Genomic DNA, 27,874 nt, shown 5'->3' on the forward strand with positions numbered 1-27,874 from the left:
AGGTCCTGTGGTGAGGATAAAGAAGGTGTTTGGAGGAGGCCATGGGGAAGTAGCCTAGGAACTTGTAGCTATCGTGTAGCTGTTACAGGAGGCATTATAGACAGCTGCAATCCACAGGGCCCTGGGCTGGAACCCGGAGTAGAGGGCGGGCTTGGGTTCCCCCCAAACCTCCCAGCTCCTGATCAGACACAGGAGGAGTTGACCCAGACTATGGGTTCCGCCAGAGGGGAAAATCTCTGAGGTGAGCAAATCCACCAATAAGCGCGGGACCCACCAAGCTAGAGGAGGAACTTTGTCACAAGTCGTGGCAACTTATAAGGCCAGGCCTGGAATTTAGCCACCTATGTTGCGCTGGTAGAAGTAATGGAGCTAATGATACTTTCCTCACCAGTCAAGCAAGAAGAGTTTTGCAAGACTAATTTAAACTGCTTTCAGAGAAGCAGAAAGACAGTAACCTAAACTGATTGGCAGAACTCATGCACTGTCCCAGGCACAATGAAGCCAGTAGCTTCAACTCTTTTGTTTTAGGTCTGTGTAATTCTCACAAAGAAACAGTGCAACAAATGAGTGTCCAATATGCCATACCTATGCCAAAAATCAAAGTATTCCTTGGAGTGCATCAAAAAAGAAAAACAATTTAACTTTCTCTTCACAAAAACTATCCTTTCCACACAGAGAGGCACGAGGGCACTTTAAACAAAGTATTTTTCATGACTGATGAACCAGCGCTGAAGTAGGATGGTGACTGTGTTATTCCCTAACATTCTGCTCTCCTCTTTCTTGGACACCTCTACATGATAACAAATGATTACTTTTCAGCAAGATGGCTGACACCAGCAGTCATTTTGGAAATAGAAGTTTTAGTAAAGCACATTGTGTATTGTAACTCTGGTGACTTTCTCCAGACCCGAGGAAGAGCTCTGTGAAGCTCAAATGCTTGTCCCTTCCATCAACAGAAGTTGAGCTGATAAAATATGTTATGTCACCAGCCTTGTCTCTGTAAATTATAAGTCCTTCTGTGACCCTTTGGTCTCTATCTTTTCACATGTTCCTGTTTAACTGTCCTGAAACATGCTGCTTGCCCTATGAATTTTCAGATTGCCGGGGGATAGAATGAAACAGGGAGGTTGCTTCTCTTTTTTTAAAAAAAAAAAGATAATTTGTGTTCTTTCAATGTAAAAAAATAAGTGTCATGCATTTAATCACTATAAAAATCTTGCTGTTGAGGATGATTTGTGTGTGACTCTGATAGCAGAGGCTGCACACCTATTCCAGAGGTGGTAAAAGTCAACCCTGTTACTGCAGACTTAAATGTTACATTGAGACTTGCATATAATTTAGAGGCCTATGTGATTGTCATTACATTCATATCTAAATCAAGGCTGGATTCCTCACATCCTCCTCATTTCTTCCTATAGTCTTTCATACCAGCAGACCAGATTCCTAATCTGATGAGTTTCTACGCTGGTAGGTGTTTACTTTTATTTAACATTTACTCAGTGTTCCTCCGTTTTGTTTTCGTAGGGAAAGCAGATATTTAAACAGCCGTACAAATGCTCTTCCATTAGTCCTGCCTACAGATCAGTGTGCAAGACGTTTGAGATGTGAGAGAGAATCCAGGTCACTTTCTCCTACAGCAGAAAGGTGGGGGAGGGGGGAATGTCAAATCCAGGTGTGAGATTCTGTACAGTACTGTTTGTGATTTTGTGCTTTTACATGAAATCAGTCATGCGCTTACACTAATGTGTAAGGTGGTTCAAGATTTTGCCGCTAGCAGAATCACTCACTGTTTGTCCTAAGAGCATCTTTATTTGTTAAGATTCATATTGTCCTTTGTGTATTCCAATATAGCTTAAAGGGATACTGTGAATATTTTTGAAGTGTAATGTATAATATATGGAGATATACTTATCTCATGGAACTGGAAGGGACCCTGAAAGGTCATCTAGTCCAGCCCCCTGCCTTCACTAGCAGGGCCAAGTACTGATTTTACCCCAGATCCCTAGGTGGCCCCCTCAAGGATTGAACTCACAACCCTGGGTTTAGCAGGCCAGTGCTCAAACCACTGAACTATCCCTCTCCCCAGCCCAGGGCCCTTGATTTGCAGCTGCCTATGTGTGAAGCTCTCTTATTTATACTACTGTAGCCCTCTTTTTGGGGAGGACTGAAGAGCAGGAATCAACAAGAAGACAGTTCCTTGTACAGGGAAAGAGGAGCGAAGTATTGAGGACAAACTGACTGACTGTTCAGTATCTCTGTGCAGAACTCTGAAGATGAGAACGCCTCTGGTATCAAAGGGTTAAGGAGGTTCATAGCTTAGGGTCAGAAAGGACCATCAGATCATGTAGCCTAAGCTTAGGGTTGCCAGTTTTGGTTGGATGTATTCCTGGAGGTTTCATTATCTGACATCCTTTTTAATTAAAGATTAATCTTTAATTCCTGGAAACTCCAGGACAATCCTGGAGGCTTGGCAAGCTTATATGAGCTGTTGTATAGCACAGGCCATAGAATTTCTTCTAATTAGAACATGTATTGGGCCCAATGAGATTCCTCACCAGATTTTAATAACTGGAGTTTTTCCCCCCCGAATATTTCCTTATTTTTTAAAATCAATTTTCATGCTGGTGAAAAGTTGCTACATGAACAGCACTGGAGACAGAAGTCCCACAGAGATGCTAGGAGCGAGGATGCAGCCAGTCAGATATGTAGCAGCTGGATTCTTTTCACCAGTTACACGCTGGCATCTAGAGGAAGCTGAAGTATCTTTTTTTTTTTTCCTGTACCCATCCATTTGGACACAGTCAGATTTATTTCATCTGTAACAATATTTTCCCCTTCATGCATGTTTGAAAAGTCACACAGGGCTCAGAGCTCTCTCTGCCTTTAAGTTCAACAACAGAAAACCAGTTGAGACCTCTGAGCCAAAATACCATGGGCTAGATCAGTGGTTCTCAAACTTTTTTTGTACTGGTGACCCCTTTCACATAGCAAGCCCCCTCCCCTTATAAATTATTTAACACCATTATAGATGCTGGAGGCAAATCAGGGTTTGGAGTGGAGGCTGGTAGCTCACGACCCCCCATGTAATAACCTTGCAACCCCCTGAGGGATTCTGACCCCTAGTTTGAGAACCCTTGGGCTAGATTCTCAGCTTATGTATATCATCCTAGCCCTATCAAACTTAACAGATATACACTGATATGCCCCAGCCAAACTTTTGGCGCCAGATTTTATCCTGTTTACTCTCATACCCCATGAACACAGACTTTGGTTAGATGTGTAAAGGTGTGTTTGTGTCTGTTACAAATCTGTTTGCCACATGTTGCATACATGTCTGTTGCACACAATTCAGAAACTTCTGAATCCGTAATCACTAAGCCCTGGTGAAGCTTCCTCCTCTTTCTCTGGAATGTTGTGCTGTCCAAGCAGTGTACAAATCCTCTTTTATGTCTACTGGATACTGTGGAGTATTCATTAGTTTTTATCGCTCTCTTGAAAGGAGTTCGTTTTAGAAGCTCTGTTTAGAGGCTTTCTTTTTGGGCAGAGATTGACTATCCTTTGATTTTCTCCACATGGTATAAATCATTAGATACGTCAACATAAAGTTTCAGTATAGAAGGTTAGCTGCACAGCTTGCTTTAGCAAAGAGCTGTGGGACTAAATCTGTGTATGTTTTGCTGAAAATGTACATTTGAGTGATATGCGTGGGAAAGAGGACGAGATATGAAGTAGTAATCCCATGTCAGTTTCAAGTGGCCATCTTCCCCTTTATAAGGTGAGATATACAGTGAAAGGGGAATATGATGATATGGGATGTGGTATAACATAATTCTGTTAGTTTCTGGAGTCCTAAACTATAACAGGGATCAGTAACCTTTGGCACGTGGCCTGCCAGGAAAGCCCCTAGTGGGCTGGGCTGGTTTGTTTACCTGCCGCGTCTGCCAGTTCGGCTGATTGCAGCTCCCACTTACCGCGGTTCACCATCCCAGACCAATGGGGGTTGCGGGAAGGGCATCCAGCACATCCCTCGGCCTGCGCCGCTTCCCTCAGCCCCCGTTGTAAACAAACTAGCCCGGCCCACCTGGCAGGCCGCATGCCAAAGGTTTCTGATGCCTGAACTATAACAACTGGAGTGCTCGAAGTATAATTCCATCAAAGGCATAACTGAGGTTGCAAGCCCTTCAGAGAATGGAGTGGTGCAATGTATTAAGGTGTGAGAGGTAGTGTCCTCTAGTGCCTGCCCACAGAGAGAATAGAGTATTACTATTATGAGCTTAAAGATTGCTCTTGTAGCTTCTACTATGGTCTGGTCCACAGTCATTTCCTTCTCCCTGTTCAAATCTCTCCTGAAGATATGCTTCTCTCATGACAGCGACAAGAAATTAGCTGACTGAGAATGACAAGGTTGAGGGATGCTTTTTGGTGAGCTGCCTCTGAAGAAGGGTGCAGAGGTACGATAGGTAAAGAGGAGGTAGAACTGGGGAGAGCAGAAGAGAAGCCAAGAGGAACTTTGCCTCTAGGGTTTAGTACTGAAGGCCGTGCTACACAGAGGAGACTTTTTGCTCAACACCCTTGTGGATGGGCCATAAAGGTGGCATTTCCTTAAGTTTCAGGCCTCCCTATCCCAGTCCTGGAATCAGCTGAGGAGCATTTCAGTCCCAGTGCAAATTAACTCCTCAGGGCTGCTCTAACTTGCTCTGATTTGTAAGGGCCCCTATGAGCTATTATACTGAGATTGCCAGAGCACATCATGTTTCAGCCAAGGCTCTTCTCTCCCCACCAAACCCCCCATGCTGGGGAGTCCAGCTGTGTGAGACAGTGCAGTCATCCAATCATTCCCTGATTAAAAAGCTGCTGGGGATTCCCCTTTTATGTGCACTGCCTGAGCTGCACAGAGAGCCCTTAGTGTAGGGAGGGATCTGGACTCTGTGGATTAGTCTGCTTATGAAGCTGTTGGTGCACTGTCCTCTCGGGAGCCAGGATGTTTACTGTGAGCTGAAATAAACCCTGTTTCATGCCTACGCCTGTGTTGTCCCTGGCTGTCCAACCCCCACAATGTGCAGAAACCTGGTGACCCCACTGGGCACAGTCCCAAACACCAGGTATCTACACAAGCAGGTGTATCTCCATGAGTTAGTTATGAAAAGGGAATCTATCCTAGCAATAGTGTTCCAGGAGGGAAGGTGGAATGTAACCAGTTGTAGTAACCTTGCTGTGTGCTAGTGATGACATTAAAACCCTGACATCTGGTGATGCTCGGTCCATTTTCTTCACAGCATTAATAATCTACTAATCTGATTCTTTTTATTTTATGTTTATCCCAGGATATTAGAAAGACAAGGTGGGGTCAGGTAATATCTTTTATTGGGCCAACTTCTGTTGGGATGAGAGACAAACATTCCAGTTCCACTCTGAAGAAGAGCTCTGTGTAGCTGAGAAGTTTCTCTTTGATTAACAGAAGTTGGTCCAGTAAAAGACATTTACCCTCACCCATCTTCTCTTTCTTTTTACTTTTCGTTCGTTATATGCTAATGTCCTGTTGTAAATCCTCATATATCACTTTTAATGCAATTATGGCTTAAATTTCAATGTTAGTTCATTAATCAAGGTACACAAAGAACTTCTAATATTGACAAGTTTTTCTTTATTGATGTATTTGCAAAATATGTCTCTGCATGTCTACATTAATGTTAATCCTAAAATGTATAAAGAAAAGGGAAATAGAAAATCCCTGACATTGCTGAGCACAAAATACATGAAATGAACATTATTGTAAGTATGGTGTCATAAATGAGCCATTTAAAATTCTCTTCTGAATGGGTGATGAGAAGATGGGGGAGGGAAAAAATTCAATGTGGAGTAATCTGATCAATTCTTCATTACAATTCTGTCTGTTTTCCTTAAGTTTAGAAATAACAAAAATTAAAATATATAATAGGGGAATAGGAAATAGGACATGCAACTCCAGGTGGTCCATTCTCATTATATATCTGCCACTCTTCAGCTTAACAAGTAGTGTTCCATTTTAATGTACTTGAAGGCAGAGCACCTATCATCATCATCATCCTTATAACTGCTGCATGGTACCATAGAGAACTAGAATCCTAATTTCAGTCTCTCAAAGTTAGAATTCACAGTTTATGCTATTGGATTAATGCAAGAGGAGAAAAAATATCTTACAGAATTCTATTATCCATGCATCCAATGGAAACTCATCCTTGGTATTCACTTCTCCCACCCCTTATCTGCAGTATGAGATGTATGTTATGGTTTAAGAATGGGATTTATTTATCACTATATTTTACGTGCATTCTAATTATAGAGCGTTAATAAGCTGTAACATGCAACTTACAATTAAATGTGTATTCATATTTTGAAAGGTCTCTGAGCAAATGTTTCCTTTTAGTTGTCTAATTAACATCTCAATTTGCCCATAAAGATGTGGAAAATGATTAATTTGTTAATTATATTGAACAATATTGGCAGTACTTATACTTGAAGAAAAATTGGCTGCATAGTCCAAATGGAAAAAGGCAGCGATTCCATAACTTGGACTTTTGAGAGAGAACATTTTTAATAAGGGATTGTGAAATTCAAAGACCCTGAAGCTGACACGTTGGCTGTGTTTCTATTGATATTAGTAAATGTCGGTCTTCGGTGCAATTGTCTGGATAGACGTTTCTAAAGAATGTACTCAAGCGTGTGCAGAAGCATTTTGCCATTTCATTACCTTTAATTTCAGTGGAAGTAGGGAAGCTAAATTCCCTTCCAATGCTTGGAAGATTTAATTGTAATATGAAATTGGCAGACACTAGCAGTTAATTCTTTCAGTGTATAAGATCCAGAAAAGAGAGATTCCCTGTCTCGGGGAGCTTACAGTCCAAGGATTTGTCTTCACTGAATTGTTAGTTCAAGTTAGTATATTTGAGGAGCTGCACTTCAGCTAGCCTAGCTCAAAGAAGAGTGGCCACACTGCAAAAAGTGACTTAAGCCAGTGGTCTCCAAACTTTTTTTGATCGCGCACACCTATCAGTAAAAAGTTTTTGAGCACGAACCCCTTGCCACACTGGCTCTACCTTTTTTGCCAAATTTAAAAAAAAAAACTGCTCAGACTCCTGCTCGAACTGCTGAAGCGGGGGGGGGGGGAAGCGCTCCTCCTGCCACGCGCCCCACTGACTTAAGCTATACTCAAGTACTTCCTTGTACACTTGTCACAATATTGCTCCTTTGCAACCCGTAGTGTAGTTCAGGAGAATGTTTGTCAGCTGTGGGCAAACGGATTGTAGTGTTTGCCCAGCAATTTATTACAGTGCACCGTTTCCATTGGTGGTGGTTGTCTGCACTCCAGTGGGAAGCCATGAATCCAATTCTAAACTATGAGCTTTGCAAAATGCTGATCTTCATACAACAGTCGTTTTGGACACACAAGCACCTTATTGGGTACAAGATGCAGTGAAACAGCCTTTCAGCAGTGGCTTGTCACCCTGAGAAGGTGGTGACATGCTTTCCTGAGGCAAGCATGCAAGCTGCTTGCAGACATGATGGGGGAGTGGACACACATAATGCAGATGTTCAGAACATAAGAACGGCCATACTGGGTCAGACCAAAGGTCCATCTAGCCCAGTATCCTGTCTTCTGACAGTGGGCAATACCTGTTCTGTTCATTCCTTCTAGGGCATCTGGCAATCATCAAGTGAACCATCTCCTGTCACCCATTCCCAGCTTCTGGCAAACAGAGGCTAGGGACACCATCCCTGCCCATTCTGGCTAATAACCATTGATGGACCTATCCTCCATGTTCTTTTTTGCACCCTGTTATAGTCCATGCCTTTACATCATCCTCTGGCAAGGAATTCCTCAGGTTGACTGTGTGTTGTGTTGTGTGAAGAAATACTTTTTGTTTGTTTTTTAAACCTGCTGCATATTAATTTCATTTGGTGACCCCTAGTTCTTGTGTTCTGAGAAGGAGTAAATAACACTTCCTTATTTACTTTCACCACACCAGTCATGGTTTCATAGACCTCTATCATATCCCCCCTTAGTCGTCTCTTTTCCAAGCTGAAAAGTCCCAGTGTTGTTAATCTCTCCTCATATGAAAGCCATTCCATACCCCTCAGCATTTTTGTTGCCCTTTTCTGAGCCTTTTCCAATTCCAGTATTTGATTGATTGAGATGGGGCAACCACATCTGTGCAATGTCCCTGGGCAGGCCTGTAGTTCTGGACTATGATCACAAGCACTGAGTGAACGGTCTGGTAGCATGGCTGAAGCTTATGGTAGCATGTCAGGAGGTGATGGCAGCAGATGGAGGCTGGGCCTGAACCTGGGCTGGGGCCAGGACCTGGCTGTTCACGCACCTGCTGGCCATAATACCCAGCATGTGTTTGAATATGTCCATTTGCTGCTGGTGCTCCTCACTTTGCTACTGGTGGTCCTGCTCTCTCATGGGCAATGTGTTCAGCCACCACCTCCTCCCTCTCCAGCATCCTCTCAGCTACAGCCTGGAATTGCCATTCCTGCTCTAGCACCTTCCTCTGTAGCTCGGAGAGGAGGCCTGGTCTTTTGCCAAAGTCCCTACGCATCTCCATCAGAACGTTCTCCCTTGGCCTCTTTCTGCTTCTCAGGTTCTGGCAGATGGGCTTATAAAGGAAACAAACAGTATGTCGTTTTGCCTTTTTTTTTTTTTTTTTTCTTTTGCTCATGACAGAAACATTACTTCCCCTTGACTTTGCTTCACAGCTAGGCAAAAGTTGCAACTTTTTTCTCAGGGGCATATGCTCCCTTCCATAACCCAACTTTCCCCTCTGAAGCGGTAAGATTCCAGGGTTGCTGGCCATCTTAACAATGGCAAGGGCTTTGCATCTATTCTTAAACCTAACCATTAAAAATGGTTTGTGGAGGTGGGGGCAGGCCTGAGGCAGCAGAACAGTACCAGTTATGTTCTTAATGCTTTCAGACTGCAGTGGATTTGGAAGATATTCATTTGCTGGAGATTTCTTGGTGGAAGAGACACCTCTGAAGCAAAATCATTGATATAAGCCAAGAAGCTGTTTCGCCATCTTGTGATTGGTGCAAATTAATGACTGATAGTGAAGAGTGAGATACGAGGGAGGTTGTGCGACTGCCTAAAAACTTGACACAAAGAGACCAGTTGGATTACCCTGCTGTATGAGACGTTCTTCTTCGAGTGATTGCTCATATCTATTCCAGTTAGGTGTGCACGTTCATCGGAAGATTTTTACCCTAGCAACACTCGGTGGGTTGGCTGGGCGCCCCCTGGAGTGGCGCTGCCGTGGCGCCGGATATATACCCCTGCCGATCCAACCGCCCCTCAGTTCCTTCTTACCACCCATGTCGATCATTGGAACAATGGAGCGTGGCTTTGCTGGTCTCCACCTCCCTAGCTTCTTGTAGTTCTTTCATCATTATTCTGTATATAGTTCAATTTTCTACATTTCTACTTAGTTTTATTAGTTCTTCAATGTAATTATTGTATATAGGTGAGGGGTTGGGGATTAGCCCTTGCCCCTCACCCGGTGCCGGGGCCCATGACCGGTTCACCGGGTTTCAAACAGTGCTCGGTTTGCCGCAAGCCGATGCCGACAGGAGATCCTCACGACTCCTGCCGTAAGTGCCTGGGGGAATCCCACCTCGCAGATAAGTGCCGCATCTGCAAGGCTTTCAAGCCGCGGACGATAAAGGAGCGGGACTTTCGTCTCAAACAGCTCCTGATGGAGGCAGCCCTTACTTCTCTGCCCTCGCCACCGAGCGCCGGACAGTCTGCACCGGGGACAAGTGCATCTTCAGCACTGGAGTCCACCGGCACTGCGAAGGCCCCTCGGCAGCAACCGTCACTGGCCCAGAAGCCTGCATGGCACTGCTTTCTCCCCCTGCGGGTCAAGAGGCACAAGACTCCTGCGACTCCCGTGCCTACGTCGCTGTCAGAGCATCCACCTAAGTTGGACCGCCCGGCACCAACAACTGTCACAGCACCGACAACTTCAGCACCGTTGATTCCGGCCTCGCAAGAGCCATCGAGTCCAGTGCCTGACAGCTCCCCGGCATGCGCCGTGGTTGAGCTTGTTGTTCTCTCCACGCTGGAGACATTCTCTACGAGAAGGGAGCTGATTGCCCTGACAGAACCTGCGCTACCTCAACCCCCGGCACCGCCAGTGCAGGTTATCCAATCAATGGGCAAGCCTCCCCTCATGAGATCATCCTCGCTCGGCACCGCTGAAAGGCACCCGTCACGATCGAGGTCCCACTGGCGCGCTCGGTCCCGTCACTGATTCCGATGCCGCTCGCAGTCCTGGTATCGCTCTCCATCTCAGTACCAGTCGTACTCGCGGCACCGTTCGAGATCGCGCTCGCCGACCCAATACTCTCGGCACCGATTCAGCTCCCGGCACCATTTACAGCACTGCACCTCTCGCAGTCGCTCTCGACGTAGAGCTTCGAGGTCCCGGTTGACCTCCCAGCACTGCTCCGGTTGCAGGTCTCGGTCTCGTTCCTGGTACCAGTGTGGCGCCCAGTACCGTTCTCCGGTGCCGCGTGGAGACGGATCAACCAGACGCAGAGACTCTTCCCAAATGGTTTCAGCTCCTCCGTGGCCGTCTCGCCATACATCAGTATCATCACACGCGGACAGTGCCTCCTACACACACGACCGCGATTCGGATACACCCAGCCGAGTCTTCCAAGAGACCCACGGCCTAGACCAGAGACCTCACCAGTGGTCCTTCTGGACACCTTGGGCATATCACCAAGCCCAAGGTGGACCTGCAGTGACATCACGCTCCATTCCATCGGAGCACTGGGTGCCAGAGGCCACTGTCAGCTGCCCTCCTCCTGCAGGTATGGAGGAAGCTTCCACCCACACTCCGGACCCTCAGATCCCTGACACCCCCCACGATCAGGAGACCATACAGGACCCACTTGTCCCGGGCCTTTCATCTTCCTCTTCCCCGGATGAAGCGGTAGCAGGGACATCGTCATTGGGCCCGCCTCCAATTGACCTCAGGGCACACCAAGACCTCTTGAGGCGCGTATCCCTGAATATAAACCTGCAGGTGGAGGAGGTTCCAGAGGTTGAGGACCCCGTGGTAGATATATTGTCGGCGGATGCACCAACTCGAGTGGCCTTACTGTTCATTCGGTCGATTCAAGCTAAGGCAGATACCATCTGGCAATCCCCGGCATCTATTCCGCCCATGGCCAGAGGAGTGGAACGGAAGTACATGGTGCCCTCTAAGGGGTACGAGTACTTATATGTGCACCCTGCTCACTGGTCGTACAATCCGTAAATGAACGGGAGCGCCATGGCCAGCAAGCCCCTGCCCCAAAATCCAAGGAGGCTAGGCGTATGGATTTGTTGGGCTGTAAAATCTGCTCCGCAGGGTGCCTCTAACTCAGCGTAGTGAACCAGCAAGCCGTACTTAGCAGGTATAATTACAACACCTGGGAGGTGGTAGGAAAAGTCATAGAGCTGGTCCCGCAAGACTCCTGCCAAGAATTTAAGGGACTATTGGAGGAAGGAAAGAAGGTGGCGAGAACCTCTCTCCAGGCCTCGCTGAACGCTGCTGATTCGGCAGCCAGAACTGTGGCCTCTGGAATCGCCATGAGGCGTATATCATGGCTCCAGGTGTCAGGCCTGCCACCTGAACTTCAGCACACTATCCAAGACTTGTCATTCGATGGCCAGGGTCTATTCTCCGAGAAGATGGACCCTAGGCTACAGAGTCTGAAAGACAATCAGGTGATCATGCGTTCGCTCGGGATGCATACACCACAGACTCAACGAAGATCCTTCTGCACCCAACCTCAACACCCTTACCCCCTGCCTAGACCAAGACAGGACTTTGGCAGGAGGCGAGGTCGAGGCAACCGCAGATGGCAGTCTGGACCCCAAGGGGGTCACAATAAGTCCTTCCAAGCCAATGACGGGATCCAAACCGAACTTTTTAAGGTGTGCCTGAGGACGGTATACCAGTTGTCTCCCAGGATCCTTTTCAGTTTTACAACCGCCTTTCCTCCCTGCATGGACCCAATTAACCTCGGATCGTTGGGTCCTACGCATGGTAGAATTCGGATACCACCTCTAGTTTATTTCACTCCCTCCCTCCCAACCCCCCTCCTTGTCCCTCTTCAGGGACCCCTCTCACGAGCAATTCCTCTTGCAAGAAGTACAGATGCTCCTTGCCATTGGAGCTATAGAGGAGGTACCAGACGACTTAAGGGGCAAGGGGTTCTATTCCCGCTATTTCCTAATCCCCAAGGCGAAAGGAGGCCTCAGGTCTATCCTAGACCTGCGAGGACTGAATAAGTTCATGAAAAAGTTGAAGTTCTACATGGTATCCCTGGGGACAATCATCCCATCTTTGGATCCCGGAGACTGGTATGCCGCCCTCGACATGAAGAACGCATATTTCCACATTGCCATTTACCTTCCACACAGACGGTATCTCCGGTTTGTGGTCAACCATCAGCATTTTCAGTTTACGGTCCTTCCGTTTGGCCTCTCTTCAGCCCCTCGGGTATTCACGAAGTGCATGGCTGTAGTCACTGCCTACGTCCGTCGGCGTCGAATACGTGTCTTCCCGTACCTCGACGATTGGCTCATTCGGGGTACCTCTGAGGCCCAAGTCACCAATCATGTGGGCGTAGTCAAAGACCTCTTCATGCGACTAGGCCTAATCATCAACCTGGAGAAATCTACTCTAGTGCCCACACAAAGAATAGAGTTCATTGGGGCCATCCTGGACTCCAATCTCGCAAGGGCCAGTTTACCACAACCCCGATTTCAAGCAATATCATCGATTATACAAAGCCTTCAAATCTTCCCGACAACTTCAGCTCGCACTTGCCTCGGCCTCCTCGGTCACATGGCTGCTTGCACGTTCGTGACCAAGCACACCAGACTACGTCTGCATTCCCTTCAAACTTGACTCGCCTTGGTTTACCGCCCAGGCAAGGACGCCATAGACATGGTAGTCACCATTCCCCCTGAGCATCCGAGGCTCCCTCGACTGGTGGCTGATGCCCTCCCTGGTGTGTGCAGGACTGCTGTTCCATCCGCCACAGCCCTCCATGTTCCTGATGACGGACGCATCATCTCTCGGCTGGGGTGCTCACCTCGGACATCTTAGCACTCAAGGCCTTTGGTCGTCTCAGGAGCTGGTGCTGCACATAAATGTCCGGGAGCTAAGAGCAGTCCGCCTGGCGTGCCAGGCGTTCCAGAAACATCTACAGGGCCGTTGTGTCTCAGTGTTTACAGACAACACAACGGCCATGTACTACATAAACAAGCAGGGAGGGACACGATCCTCCCCCCTTTGTCGGGAGGCTATCCAACTATGGGACTTTTGCATAGCCCACTCGATAGACCTGGTAGCGTCCTTTCTCCCAGGAGTTCGGAACACTCTGGCAGATCAACTCAGCAGATCCTTCCAGTCTCACGAGTGGTCGATTCACCCGGACATTATACATTCTGTCTTCTGGAAGTGGGGATTTCCCCACATAGACCTCTTCGCTTCCCACGAGAACAGGAAATATCAGAGGTTCTGCTCCTTCCAAGGTCTCTCCCAGGGTTCGATCTCGGACGCCTTCCTGATTCTGTGGAAGAGCCATCTACTTTACGCCTTTCCACCATTCCCATTGGTTCACAAGGTCCTCCTCAAGCTCCGCAGGGACAGGGCTCGCCTGATCATGATCGCCCCCGCATGGCCCAGGCAACACTGGTACACCATGTTGCTTGACCTGTCAATTGCCAACCCAATCACTCTGCCTCGTCATCCAGACCTCATAACTCAGGACCATGGCAGACTTCACCACCCAGACCTGCACTCCTTTCGCCTCACGGCATGGCTCCTGCGTGGTTAACCCAGTCAGAGTTACGTTGCTCTGCCCCAGTGCAACAAGTACTCCTGGGTAGCAGAAAACCTTCCACTCGGTCTATGTATCTGGCCAAGTGGAAGCGTTTCTCCTGCTGGTGCGAAACGCAAAATGTTACTCCCATTGAGGTCTCGATCCCCACCATCTTGGACTACCTCTGGTCTCTCAAACAGGGCCTAGTGGTATCATCTTTGCGGGTGCACTTGGCGGCCATTTCTACCTTCCACCCAGGAGAAAGTGGCCACTCCATGTTTTCACACCTTATGGTTTCCAGGGTCCTCAAGAGCTTGGAGCGCCTATACCCCCAAGTACACCTCGCTGCCCCTACCTGGGACCTCAGCCTAGTCTTAAACAGACTTATGTCTCCACCATTCGAGCCGTTGGCAACTTACTTGCTGCGATACCTGTCCTGGAAGACAGTTTTCCTCGTAGCCATTACATCGTCAGACGAGTCTCCAAGCTTCAGGCGCTCACGGTGGATCCACTGTATACAGTCTTTCACAAGGACAAGGTGCAGTTGCGACCACACCCAGCTTTCCTCTCTAAAGTGGTATCGGCCTTCCATACCAATCAGGACCTCTTCTTCCCGAAGCCGCACTCTTCATGACGGGAACAACAATTACACTCCCTAGATGTCCGTAGGGCGCTCACATTTTATATTGAACGGACGAAGCCCTTTCATAAATCGCCCCAACTCTTCGTCGCGGTGGCAGACCGAATGAAGGGCCTACCTGTTTCCTCCCAGAAGATCTCCTCTTGGGTGACGGCGTGCATCCGCACTTGCTATGACTTGGCACATGTTCCCTCGGGCCATCTCACTGCACATTCTACCAGGGCTCAGGCTTCATCTGCTGCCTTCCTGGCCCATGTACCAATCCAGGAAATATGTCGCACAGCTACCTGGTCCTCGGTCCACACCTTTGCTTCGCATTATGCTCTGGTTCAACAGTCTAGAGATGACGCGGCCTTTGGCTCAGCAGTTTTGCATTCTCTACATCTCACTCCGACCCCACCGCCTAGGTAGGGCTTGGGAATCACCTAACTGGAATGGATATGAGCAATCACTCGAAGAAGAAAAAACAGTTACTCACTTTTGTAACTGTTGTTCTTTGAGATGTGTTGCTCATATCCATTCCAAACCCATCCTCCTTCCCCTCTGTCGGAGTAGCCGGCAAGAAGGAACTGAGGGGCGGTTAGGTCGGCAGGGGTATATATCTGGCGCCATGGCGGCGCCGCTCCAGGGGATGCTCAGCCGACCCACCGAGTGTTGCTAGGGTAAAAATCTTCCGACGAACGTGCATGCGCGGTGCGCACACCTAACTGGAATGGATATGAGCAACACATCTCGAAGAAAAACAGTTACAAAGGTGAGTAATCGTCTCTTCTGTTGCATAATTCCACAGAAATGGAGTCAAATTTGAGTGAACATAAAGAACTACATATAGAAGTAGACAAAGAACCCCCTCAGCATCTCCAGGCTCATCACCAGAAGCATGTTCTGAACAGACCAGGACACAGCAAGTCAAAGTGGTACCAGACCAAGAGATGCAAAACCTGCAAACATATCTCCACTGCTACAATGATCAACACGCTGCACAATACACCTTTCAAGATTCATGGGTCCTACATATGCCTATCACAACATGTGCTGTCCCTTAGCCAGTGCACTAAATGCTGCACTCTTGAATGAACTCACTCAGAAAAATAAGACCTGTGAGTGAACACTTTTTTCCACAAAGTGATCACTCTATATCTGACCTATCAGTCCTTATCTTCCAAGGAAATCTGCACAACGCTTTCAAATGATGAATCTGAGAGCTTAAATTCACATTATTGTTGGACACTAAAAATCATGGTCTTAATAAAGACACTGGATTTATGGCTTATTACAACAATCTGTAACCCACTAACACCCTGTTTTTTTTCTGTGACTAAGGAGTTTTAATGGGCCAGTTCACCTTGAATGGTCCATTAGAATATTTGCTAACTACTTATGCTAAACTCTCTGGTCGACCTTGTATTTAGGTCTGACACTCTGAGTACCTTTCCCAGACCTGAGGAAGAGCTCTGTGTAACTCAAATGCTTGTCTATTTCACCAGCAGAACTTGGTCCAGTAAAAAAACAAACAAACTACTTCACCCACATTGTCTCTCTAGAGAAGTAGAAGCATTCACCCAAGAGAGAAATGCCTACAAGCGCGTGCACACACATACACACACTCTCTCTCTCTTTTCCGGGATTACAAGATTGGGCTTCTTCTGTGTAATAACTGGGATAAGTATTGTGAATGTAGCTGTGACACATGAGATTTGAGCTGCAATGGAAGCTCAAAAGAATGAACTGATCAAACTTCCTATAACCATCTAATCCGGTTTTCATTCAGAGTTAATAATTTGCAGGTTTGTGGTCCATGCTTTTCAGACATTAGGCAAAGAAGATTCCATGGTTTGTCAGACTTTCTCCAGCGGATCCTCTTTTCATTACCAGAACACTCCCAGGGTTGATCCACATGTATTGGGTTCCTCAAAAATGTAGAGAAAAGCAGCGTAGATTTGACCTTTTATTGTAAAGGTTACGGTGCTAAATGTTGCTTTTGTATTGTTCTTTGTCAGGAATGTAAGTTCAGATGGCGCAGAAGCTCGGAGAAGACTAAGAGAGTGTGATGGCTTAGTGGACGCTCTCCTTCATGCTCTACAATCTGCAGTTGGCAAGAAGGATACAGATAACAAGGTGATCTTATGTATCACAATTTGGATAAGAGTTTGCATTAGTTAAGGGGTCGAGTTCTGACTTCACTAGAAGCTGAGGTTTGTTTGCTCTTGCAAAATAGGCCTGCATTTGTCTAAGGACATTCTGGAAGGATAATCTAGTGTCATAAATTGGGTCATCAGAATGATAACATTGTTAGCTTGTCTGATACGGGCAAGGCATATTGTGGGGGGAAGCAAGTGGAAAGATAATACTACAGTAAATGCAATAGCATTTTATTATTATAATTACTCTTCAGTTATTTTATGTTCATGCCCTAAGTCAAAATGGGGGCCCCATTGTGATAGGCTGTGTATAAAATCTAGTTAAGGAGACAGTTCCTGCCCAAGAGAACTTAGTCTCGTTGAGACAATATTGTACGTATTATTCCGAGGCCAAATTCTGTTCTCATCCTGCTCCCACTGAAGTCAGCAAGTGTTGATTGCTCTCTAAGAGTACAGCTTGGCCCATATGGCCAAAAACCTTCATGTACTTGAGAAATCAGGGAATGTAGTAGAACTTTACAACTCTGAATGCCTTGTTGGTTATATAAAATGTCTTAGCTTTATATTTTTTTCAAACTGAGTCTCAGTCTATATGAGACCTGCAGAAGCAAACTGCACTCAAAAGCTTTGTCACTTAATCACAGACCATTTTGTAAGTTGATTTTGAAACCACCTGATGTTTTCCTTTGCAACCTACAGAGAACTGTTAAGGATTAACTATTACTACAAGGTCTGCTTGTATTCCTATTGATTTCAATGCAACCTTGAAGTTTGGGCCAGAGGAAGTTCAGCTAAATGGGTCTCTTGATATGGAGGGGAATGGTGTATCGGAAAAGGAAAATGTTTGATGATATAGTAACTGCCCAGTACATCTTTTATAGTCAAATCTATATTCTTTAAACAAGATCTGGTGGTGTCTTTGATCAGAGAGCCTGTGTCTTGCATAGGTGCTATTTATGAAGGGAGTTAAATTTAAACCATTGGTTTAATAGAACCTCAAATTAAGGCTTATTTGATCAAATCATTCTTCCCTCAGGGAGAATTTTTATTTTCTTCCCCCGTGTAAAAGTTTGCAGATATGAGGGTGTGTGTGTTTGTTTTTTTCCCAATTTAAATCTCTTCTGACAGTCCGTGGAGAACTGTGTGTGCATTATGCGAAACCTTTCATATCACGTCCACAAAGAGGTCCCAGGAGCCGACAAGTACCAGGAGCTGGATGCAAATCAGCCTACCAGCACAGGAGGCTCTCAGAAGAAGAAGAAAGAGGACGCTGGCTGCTTTGGAGGGAAGAAAGCTAAAGGTTTGTGTCATATAGTGGTCTCATAAATAAGAGTGATTCTTGGAGTCACATTGCTGTGTATACCCCTGATCCTGCAAGCTAGCTTGTGTAATTTTACTAATATAAGTAACTTCATTGGCACCAATGGGACTAAGTAGAGTTATGCAGTTGCATGTTTTCTAATTCTGTGATTCTATGTTTGCAGGATTGGGGCATGTGTTGATCTTCTCTGTTCATTATTACTATCTATTTTAGGAACTATTCTCTCATTGATATGTATGTGTAACAATAGTGGTTATGTGCACTGAAGTATGACCAGCTCCTTCATGTCCACTGCTGGCGAAGGCTGATGATTTCAGCATCTCATCATGTGCCAGTATTGCCTCATGCATCAAATCCTCTGAAAGTTTCACATTCGTTCCATCCATCTTGCTCCATAGCATTTGCTGATTTATCTGGAAACAAGCCAAGTACACGCTAATTTCCATGCATGGTTGTTCTGTTTCATATTTTTTAATCTATCACATTTTTTATAAAAAGCACAATGCTGTCACTCTTACATTCATTTAAATTGCAAATGTGATTCTAGTAGCTTTTAATTGTCAGTCACTTTAGACCTGTTCTCTCCCTGTTGGGCACGAGTGTCACAAATACGTTGCATCTCAAGAGGGGATTAATAAAGTCTCAGTAAACCTCCTTTTTATCTTCCTTTCAAATACTGACACTCAACTTCTATAGTTCCTCATTAGTTTAGGAAATACAACTTCCAGACAATTCTCTCAAAGTTTCCAAGTTGAGCACCCAGTTCTTTGTTAGTGTGTACTCAGATCACTGTGGGTAGCCAAATACTGTTTGGGGTTTTTTATGCTGATAATTGGCCAGGTATGAAATTGCTCTAATTTGAGTGCACAAATTTGAGGGCCCTAACCTACAGTCCTAGGTTTAAAAATTTAGTCCTCCCACATATACTGAACTTAAATATCTGGTGTCAAGTTGTTCTAGTTCAGTATACTACAGTAGTTATTGTAGTATGTATCACAGTAACCACAGTCTGTCTTCAGCTTGACCTAATGTAATTTTAAATTAAAAAAAAAAAGGTCTTTTTAGCAATTGGAAGAACTCTTTGAGGAGGCAGAAAACATCACTTGCTTGGCCAGGACTTGTACAGTGTATATGGGAAAAGGTAATATGATTTTCTTTACAAACAATTAACTTATGCTCACTTGAGCCATCTGCTCTTTCCTTTGTGGGTCTATATTATCCTGCCACTTGAGAGCAATGCCATTGGGGTGGAAGCATGTGAAAAATACATCTGATGGGTGAAATAGATTCCCTGTGTAGAGAGTGAGAGCATGATTGCTGAGCTGTAATGATTTTCATCTTGATGAGTGAAGAGCCTGAGGACTTCTAAATGACTGCACTGCTCTTGTATGTCAGATGTCGATCCACTTCCCGTAGGACCCAGCCCTATATATGTTCTCTGTCTGTATATGGTTTCTGAATTTATCAGCCAAAAATTTTGGGGTTGTGTTTTGGGGAAAGTTGCAGCCAAAATCATGAGGGACATTGAGGACAAACTGCCATTGACTTGAGTGAGAGATGCAGATACTTGGTGGCCTCTCAATTTTGGCTCACAATGTTCAGAGAAAATCCCAATTATTTTTCCGAAGCATGTTTTAGTCCTTTTTCCTATGCAGCTCTCAGCTGTAAAAATTCATGCCATTTTCTAGGATGTAATTGACTAGTAGGAATGCAGAGCTCCCAGCTGGTGATGTGCAGATCAGAAGGGTTGAGAGGGACACGCAGGCTTAGTATTTTTTAAAAAAAAAAAATCCATTAGTAAGTCTGCTTTTAAAATCATGACTAAAATAACGCTTCTCTTACTTGTAAATTTCTATGAAAATCTAGACTAAAAATTCCTTACTCTTCTCAGTCTAGCACTTGAAAATAGATTGAGTCTTTCTTTCTTCCTAAATCTTGTGATGTTTTATTATTTTATTTCATAGTCATTGATCATAGCATTTCAAACACCTCTGCAGAGGGCTAGTCTGCCTCCTTTCCCCCACTACCTTCAGCATTTTTGGAAATAACTGAAAAGGAAAAGAATCTTCAGGGGTAAAAACACACTTTCAGCAGGAACAAGAGGGAAGGAGAAAGTGTTCTTATTAGTGAGAGTAAGGGGAGCCCTGTAAATTTCAGGTTTGATTCTGTGCTGTGAAATTCTGCCTCTTTGTGATTGTTCCTTTGTATCTTCTTCCTTCCTGTAAACTTCTGTTTTTCCTTTACTGCTTTTCTGGTAATTAGAGGAGTGGTTCAATCAAGGTGAGTCCTTCCAGTACACTCTTTCCAACATTGCCATAATCGCCTTCCTTTCTCCTTTTACATGCAAGGATTAGAGGTAGCACAGTGAGCTCACTGACCCAACGCCTGCAATACAGGGGTTAGCTCTGTGTTTCCCTGATGCTCATTTCTGCTGCTTTCACTTGGAGATCTCGTAGGTGCACGCAAAGTGCTTGTCTGATGAAGGGGCTATTTCCAGTCTTGTTGGTGCTATTTGGAAGGGGTCACACTCAGTAAAGAATACAAGGCCATTTCATCCAAAGTGTAAGCCCACTAAGTGCATGGAATTCACGTGGGAATTTGGCCCTATATTCATGTGCTAAGAGATCAGGTAAATGCATATGGCCAAATTTTTCTCACCAAGGCTAGTGAAAGACATAGGTTAGTGGTCTGAATGTGTGAGTGGGCACCAGAAATCCCTGTTCTTATCCCAGCTCTTTACTAACTCCATTTGTCATCCTAGGCAAATCACTTAACCTACCTGAGCATCTGTTTCCCTCTCTGCAGAATGAGGATAATGTTTCCCTCCCTCACCTGTTGTTTTGAGGCTTTGTCACTTCATACAGTGGCTTGAAGATGAAAAATGCTGTTCTGTTTATTGTCATTGATTTGATGGTGGCTGCTGGAATGGGATGGGTTTCAGGTGATGACGAGTGATGGTTGCTGCTGGCGCAATGGACTGAAGAGGGCTAAGGTGAAAAGCCAGTGGTGGTCTGCAGTGTCATTTGGGAGGCCCCGCTTTCTATCTTCCCACTAATCAGGCCCTGGAACAGGAGTGTTGTGAAGGTGGTACTCAGCCCCTGGGAGGAGCAAATGCCTCATGTCACTTAACTGGGCATTTTTCTAGCTGATGAATTAGCAGCATGTTGTTAACTGGCCCTTATGGGGCTCTTTCCCTTTCAGTTCTTCTCACCCAGAAAGATGCTGGCTGGGGATTTTGTCCTTGAGGGAAGTGTGGTGTGAAATGGAAGGGGGACATGGGATATCCTTTGGGCTTTTTCAGGGAAGCATAGAACTGTTGTGGGAAGAACACTGAAATACTAGTCGTAAATAACACAGGGTCACATCCTGAAGTCCTCACCAACTTTTTAGAAAGCATTTGACCCAGTAAGGATGACCGTACGTGAGCCAGAGTAATGTTTTTGATAAGTCCTTATGTGAAGGAAGACGCTTTAATTTCACGGTTTACATGAATTATAATTATATATTACACAAGCAACTTTCCTGCCAGGCTGCTTTCCCACACGAAAACACTGTGCTAGCTACTATAGCCCAGCCCCATAAAACATGCCTCTCAGTAGCTGGACATTAGGAAAAAGTTCCTAACTGTCAAGGTAGTTAAACACTGGAATAGATTGCCTAGGGAAGTTGTGGAATCTCCATCGCTGGAGATATTTAAGAGTAGGTTAGACAAATGTCTGTCAGGGATGGTCTAGACAGTATTTGGTCCTGCCATGAGGGCAGGGGACTGGACTCGATGACCTCTCGAGGTCCCTTCCAGTCCTAGAGTCTATGAGTCTATGAGTCTATGTATTAAAAGCTGCCCGTCTTTTGGTGAGGTTCTGAGCGGGGCTTCAGATCTGACAATATCTTCTTCTGCGTGCCAGGGGTAGGAAAGGAAAAAAATCTATAAGCAGAAACTTTGCACTTTAAAACGTATTGGTGTCATCTGCTAGTGGAATCATTAAGAATCACTATGCTCCATGACTGTCACTGCAGGAATGGCTGAATTTGTTAGGGGTTTAGGACTGAACTTTTGTAGGACAGGGCTGATCTTAAATTGTAAGTTTTGCATGACATCAGTTGGGGAAGAGATTCATGTCACTCAATTTTGCAATTATGATAAAATTATGAATGGATTTTAAAATTGGTAAATTTAATCCATTTTTACAAGTGCCCGTCCTCTCATGTGGGTGCTGCCAAAACGAATTTAAACCAATACAACTCAATGGTTCAAAAAAGGCCATAGTTGTATGAACCTTCCCATCCTCACGCAGACTTCTCTTGGCTCCTCCCCTGCATCACAGATTTATCCTTCCTAATTCGCTCCTCCCACAGGAAAAATCTTGGGAATTTAGATGCCTTGCAACATGATCTGCAATTTCCCAACCCTGGTACTTGGTGGACCAGCATGGAAAAGTACTCACTGAGGACTCTCCTCACTGAGAAAATAATGCTTTCCTTTTAAACTGCCAGCTAATTACAACTGCTGTCCTATTACATGAGAAGAGAAGCTGTTTCTCATGTGGCCGTGAGGCAAACCACTGAGGGCTTCGTAAGTGAAAGGCGGCACCTATACCTTGCCCAGAAATTGAATGGCAGTCAATGAGTATCACAGAGGACAGGTAGAACGCTTTTGCTGTGTGAAATGCTGTTTAATAAACAGGCACTTGCACTCTGCAGCCTAAAATAGGCTCTGTGCCATCTGCGTAAACTGGGTCTTCAGAGATTATGCACAAGAGTATCTGATTTGAATTTAATTAACAATTCAATTGATGCACAAGAAGGAGAAGAATTGAGCTCATTTTCTTACCACACTAACTCAGCAGGGCTAATAGGAATAACAGAACCAAACCGTATTTTAAAGTAAATAGACAGGGCTTTGAACAGATCTGTTCAGTAAGGTTCCGCTTTTAACAAGCTTATTTTCAGAGTAAAACTGCCCTGAGTTTGAAACTTGCCAGGGACAGGAACCCAGAACTTAACACCTGTGGTAAAATTATTGCCTAAACTAAATTCTGTAGATAAAATGGAGGCAAGTTCTTCTGTCTTCGGTTAGAGCTTTTCGTTTCCCAACACTATAATTTTAAGCCACCCTCCCTTCATTGTCCCTCTTTCCCTCTGTCGTGGGATTTTTCTTAGCTCCGAGCAGTGACAACCAGAGCAGGGTTTTCGGCGGAACAGCCAGATTCAACTGTCACCATAAAAAGTAGCATCCTATCATAATGCCTGACATTTTGTCTTCCTCTGTGTGTCAGTAGCTCCCCAAGCAACATATGACTGAGTTTTAACATGGCCCGAGAATTGGAGTGAGGGTTTACGGCTATCACTAATTCCCATCCCTCATTTTAGAAAAGAGATTTTTCAAAAGGAATGGAACAAAATGTGAGGGTATGAACTTTTGGCAGATAAGAAAATGGGACTTTATGGTCTGGTACAACTAAGAAAACATCCTTTTCAAACCAACAAAGCTTTAGATGCATGTTTCCAGTGTCTGATGCAGAACAAAAGGGATAGCCATATGCAATGGTGTAGGGGCAAACCGTAGTCCGTCAAGATGAATTTGGTCAGCAATTGTCATGTTGGTAAATGTTTTTTAAGGGACTGGTCCAGTTACATTGAAGTAAATTGAAGGGCTCCCACTGACTCCAGTGGAAAGTGAAACTGGCCCTAAATGGTTTGGGATCTGTTAGTTTATTTTGGAGCCAAAATATTTACAAGCTAGTGATGCTTCTTGCATTTCAGACTTGTAGGTCTTTCCCATCTCACAACCAAGTCCTACAACACAGCCAGATTGCTCACTACATTATATTTTCAAGTGCTTTGTCCTATATATTTTTAAATGTCTCAAGTGATGCAGCTTTCAGCCTTTCATGTGGGAGATTATTCTGCAGTCCAGTAGATGCACTGTTAGCTTGCTTAAATTGTGGTGTTCCAAGCTTCATCCCATTGCTCGTAGTTCAACTGCTTTGTACCATCCTAAATAATTCCTTTCCCGTCTTGATTATTATGCATTGTGAAAAGTAATTATGCAATTGTCCCCACACTTAGTTGTCAACCAGAGCTAAACTGTAAATATTGTAATATTTCCTCATAAATCCACCAGCCTTTTGCTCTTCCTTTAAAGTCAGTCTCAGTCTCTCTCTCGCTCTCTCCAATCTGTCAATGCTTTTCTGATGGTAAGGAGCCCTGAAGTCCAACATAATATCAAGGTGTAGTTGCCCCAGAGCAGACTGTTTCCTCCCTCCCTCTTAGTAGGAGAAAAATGGTGAAAATTAAACCATACTTCCCCACCTTGCTATTTTTGGAACAAATTGATAAACTAAACAATACTAAGTCACTGGAACTAGATCGTATTCAGTCAAGAGTTCTGAAGGAATTCAGATATGAAACTGCAGAACTATTAACAGTGGTACATAACCAATTGCCTAAATCAGTTTCTGTACCAGATGTCTAGAGGATAGCTAATGTGATGCCAATTTTAAAAAAGGCTCCAGAGGTGACCCTTGCTATTATAGGCTGGTAGTAAGCACAACATCTGTACCAGGTAAAGTGGTTGAAACTATAGTAAAGAACAGAATTATCAGACCCACAGAAGAATGCAATGTGTTGGGGAAGAGTCAACACAGCTTTTGTAATGGAAAATCATGCCTCTCCAATCTATCAGAATTCTTTTGAGGAGTCAACAAATGTGGACAAGGCTGATCCAGTAGATATTGTGTACTTGGACTTTCTGAAAGCCTTTGACAAGATCCCTCACCGAAGGCTCTTAAGCAAAGTAAGCAGCTGTGGGATGATAAGGAAGGTCTTCTCATGGATCAGTAACTGGTTAAAAGACAGGAAACAAAGAAATAGATGGTCAATTTTCAGAACGCAGAGAGGTAAATAGCTGTGTGTCCGCCAGGGATCTGTACTGGGACCAGTGCTGTTGAACATATTTATAAATTGTCTGGAAAAAGGGGTAAAGAGTCAGGTGGCAAAATCTGCAGATGATACAGAAGTACTTAAGATAGTTAATCCCAAAGCAAACTGTGAAGAGTTGCAAAGAGATCTAACAAAACTAGGTGATTGTGCAACAAAATGGCAGATGAAATTCAGTGCTGATAAATGCAAAGTAATGCACAGTGGAAAACATAATTGCAACTATACATACAGAATGATAGAGTCTAAATTAGCTGTTATCACTCAAGAAAGAGCGCTTGGAGTCATTGTGGATAGTTCTCTGAAAAGATCTGCTCAATGTGCAGTGGCAGTCAAAAAAGCTAGCAATGTTAGGAGCCATTATGAAAGGGATAGATAATAAGACAAATATTTTAATACCCTGTAATGGAACCTCTGAGTTACAAACACCTCAGGAATGGAGTGGGTTTTAACTGACCAAAATGTTATGGTTCTTTCAAAAGTTTACAACTGAACATTGACTTAATACAGCTTTGAAACTTCACTATGCAGAAGAAAAATCCTGCTTTTAATATCTTAACTAAAATGATACAAGCATAGAAACTGTTTCCTTACTGTGTCAAATCTTCTTTTTTTTAAATTCCTCTGTATTTGTTTTACACAGTACTGCACTGTATTTGCTTGCTTGCTTGCTCTCTGTCTTTCTGCTGCTGCCTGATTGCATACTTCTGGTTCCAAATGAGGTGTGTGGTTGACCAGTCAGTTCGTAACTCTGAAGTTTTGCTGTATATAAATCCTTGGTATAGCCACACCTTGACTACTGTGTGCAGTTCTGATCATCCCCTCTCAAAAAAGATAAATTAGAATTGGAAAAAGTACAGAGCAGGGCAACGAAAATGATTAGGGGATGAAACAGCTTCCATATGAGGAGAGATGAGAGAGACTGGGACTGTTCATCTTGGAAAGAGATGACTAAGGGGGGAATGTGATAAAGATCTATAAAATTATGAATGGTGTGGAGAAAGTGAATGAGGAAATGTTTTATGTGAAGGGAAAAATAAGAACGAGGGTTCATTCAATGAAATTAATAGACAGCAGGTTTAAAATAAACACAAGGAAGTACTTGTTCACACAATCAGCTTGTGGAACTCATTGCCAGGGGATGTTGTGAAGGTCAAAACTGTAGCTAGGTTCAAAAAAGAATCTGGTAAGTTCATGAAGGATAGATCCATCAATGGCGATTCTGGGTGTTCTAAGCTTCTAATTGCCAGAGGCTGGGACTGGATGATGGGGGGGATGGATCATTGATAATTTCCCTGTTCTGTTTATTTCCTCTGAAGCACTTGTCACTAGCCACAGTCGGAAGATAGGATACTGGGCTACATGGACCATTGGTCTGACCCTGTATGGCCATTCTTATGTTCTGTTTTCAGAGCCCTGAATTCAAAGCCTGAATTCATGCACGCATCAGCAAGCCGATTTTTACATGGGTCTTGTCAAAATGTCCAGTGGGCTACCTTCTGCTAAAATTAAACTTCCTTTAAATTAAAGTTAAGGTAACGGTATGAATCTGACCATGTCCCTTAGCAAAGTGTGTAAAGCACAAAATCATTTCCCTTGGTTACAAATAAGCAGCCAAAATTACATTGCGTTGATTGAAGGACAGTTTAAGGTTATTTGCCATCCTCTTTGCGATATATTAAATCCAGGCCTTCCTGCAGAACTGTTTAAGCGAATAGCACTAAAAAGGGGGCCCATTCTGTTTGTGTCTGCACCTCATCCTTGTTCCAATATATAGCAGTGCACAGTGAATCTAGTAGTCAAGATGTATCTTCTACTGAAAAACAGACAAAAAGCCTCATGCAGCTGGAAGATACGAGGCAAGAATTTTTTGTCTACATTGTTTATAAGGGCACAATACACTGGATTTATGAGTGAGGAAAATAACTTGACAATGCAGCTAAATGGCCTGAATTTCAGAGGAGCTGAGCCACCCCCAAGACTCACTGAATTGAAGGGAACTGCAGATAGTCAGAACCTTTGTAAATCAAGCCAGGAGGTGTGCAGTTTTGTACCTAAATTGCTTATACAGGCACAATGGCTACACGTGCGGATTGAAGGCTGAATATGTGCAAATAAAGGCTATATTCTGGTCCTGTTAGCACCTTTCATACTGTAGATGCATAGTACAGTAACTGTTCTATCCATCCACTGAAACCCTTTGTCATTTATGGTCCTATTTTATGTACAGGAAAGAAGAATGGAGGTCTGGACAGGAACTTTGATACACTTGATTTGCCCAAGCGGTCCGAAGCAGCAAAAGGTAATGCACTAATCTGGGTATGTGCTCTTGAAAATAAGGAACGCAGGAGGTGGGGATTTTTAAAGGGACTTGCAAAATGAGCAAGATACAGTGCTTATACCTTGTACTCAGTTGAAATAATAGATGCATGTCAGTGTGCTGCTTCTCTTCCCATGTACAATACTCGACTACTCTTTTTGTGAATGGATCACATGTTTTTTCACTGGATGGAGGCACTTTCACCCAACCCTAGGCTTAATCTGCCCCCATTATCGCCTGTGGCCAGTTTAATCAATAGAAACCTACATAACGGCCATACTGGGTTGGACCAAAGGTCTGTCTAGCCCAATATTCTGTTTTCTGACTGTGGCCAATGCCAGGTGTCCCAAATGGAATGAACAGAGCAGGTAATCCATTCCCTGTTGCTCATTCCCAGCCCCTAGCATATGTTTGCCAGAAGCTGGGAATGGGCAACGGGATGGATCACTTGATGATTAACTTTTCTGCTCATTCCCACTGGGGCACCTGGCATTGGTCACTGCTGGAAGACAGGATTCTGGACTAAATGGACCTTGGGTCTGATCCAGTATGGCTGTTCTTACGTAGGTTTCTATTGATTAAACTGGCCACGGGAGATAATGGGGGCAAATTAAGCCTAGAGTTGGGTGAAAGTGCCTCCATCCAGGGAC

At 44.5% G+C, this 27,874-nt stretch overlaps 1 protein-coding gene across 15 annotated transcripts in view; it reads left to right on the top strand.

The window, feature by feature from the left end:
- The window catches only part of ARVCF (ARVCF delta catenin family member), a 466,295-nt gene that overhangs the window by 372,358 nt on the left and 66,063 nt on the right, over positions 1 to 27,874 (top strand). For 14 of the 15 annotated variants that reach the window (XM_030583068.1, XM_030583067.1, XM_030583069.1 and 11 more), the window contains 4 exons: positions 16,504 to 16,621; positions 17,773 to 17,944; positions 20,228 to 20,245; positions 27,135 to 27,206. In XM_030583068.1, the coding sequence (XP_030438928.1) occupies positions 16,504 to 16,621; positions 17,773 to 17,944; positions 20,228 to 20,245; positions 27,135 to 27,206 (380 nt within the window). The remainder of the gene's footprint in view (positions 1 to 16,503; positions 16,622 to 17,772; positions 17,945 to 20,227; positions 20,246 to 27,134; positions 27,207 to 27,874) is intronic. The other variant, XM_030583071.1, reaches the window with a different exon arrangement.

Source organism: Gopherus evgoodei, chromosome 13 (assembly GCF_007399415.2).
Source record: "Gopherus evgoodei ecotype Sinaloan lineage chromosome 13, rGopEvg1_v1.p, whole genome shotgun sequence".
In the NCBI taxonomy this organism is placed as follows: Eukaryota; Metazoa; Chordata; order Testudines; family Testudinidae; genus Gopherus; species Gopherus evgoodei.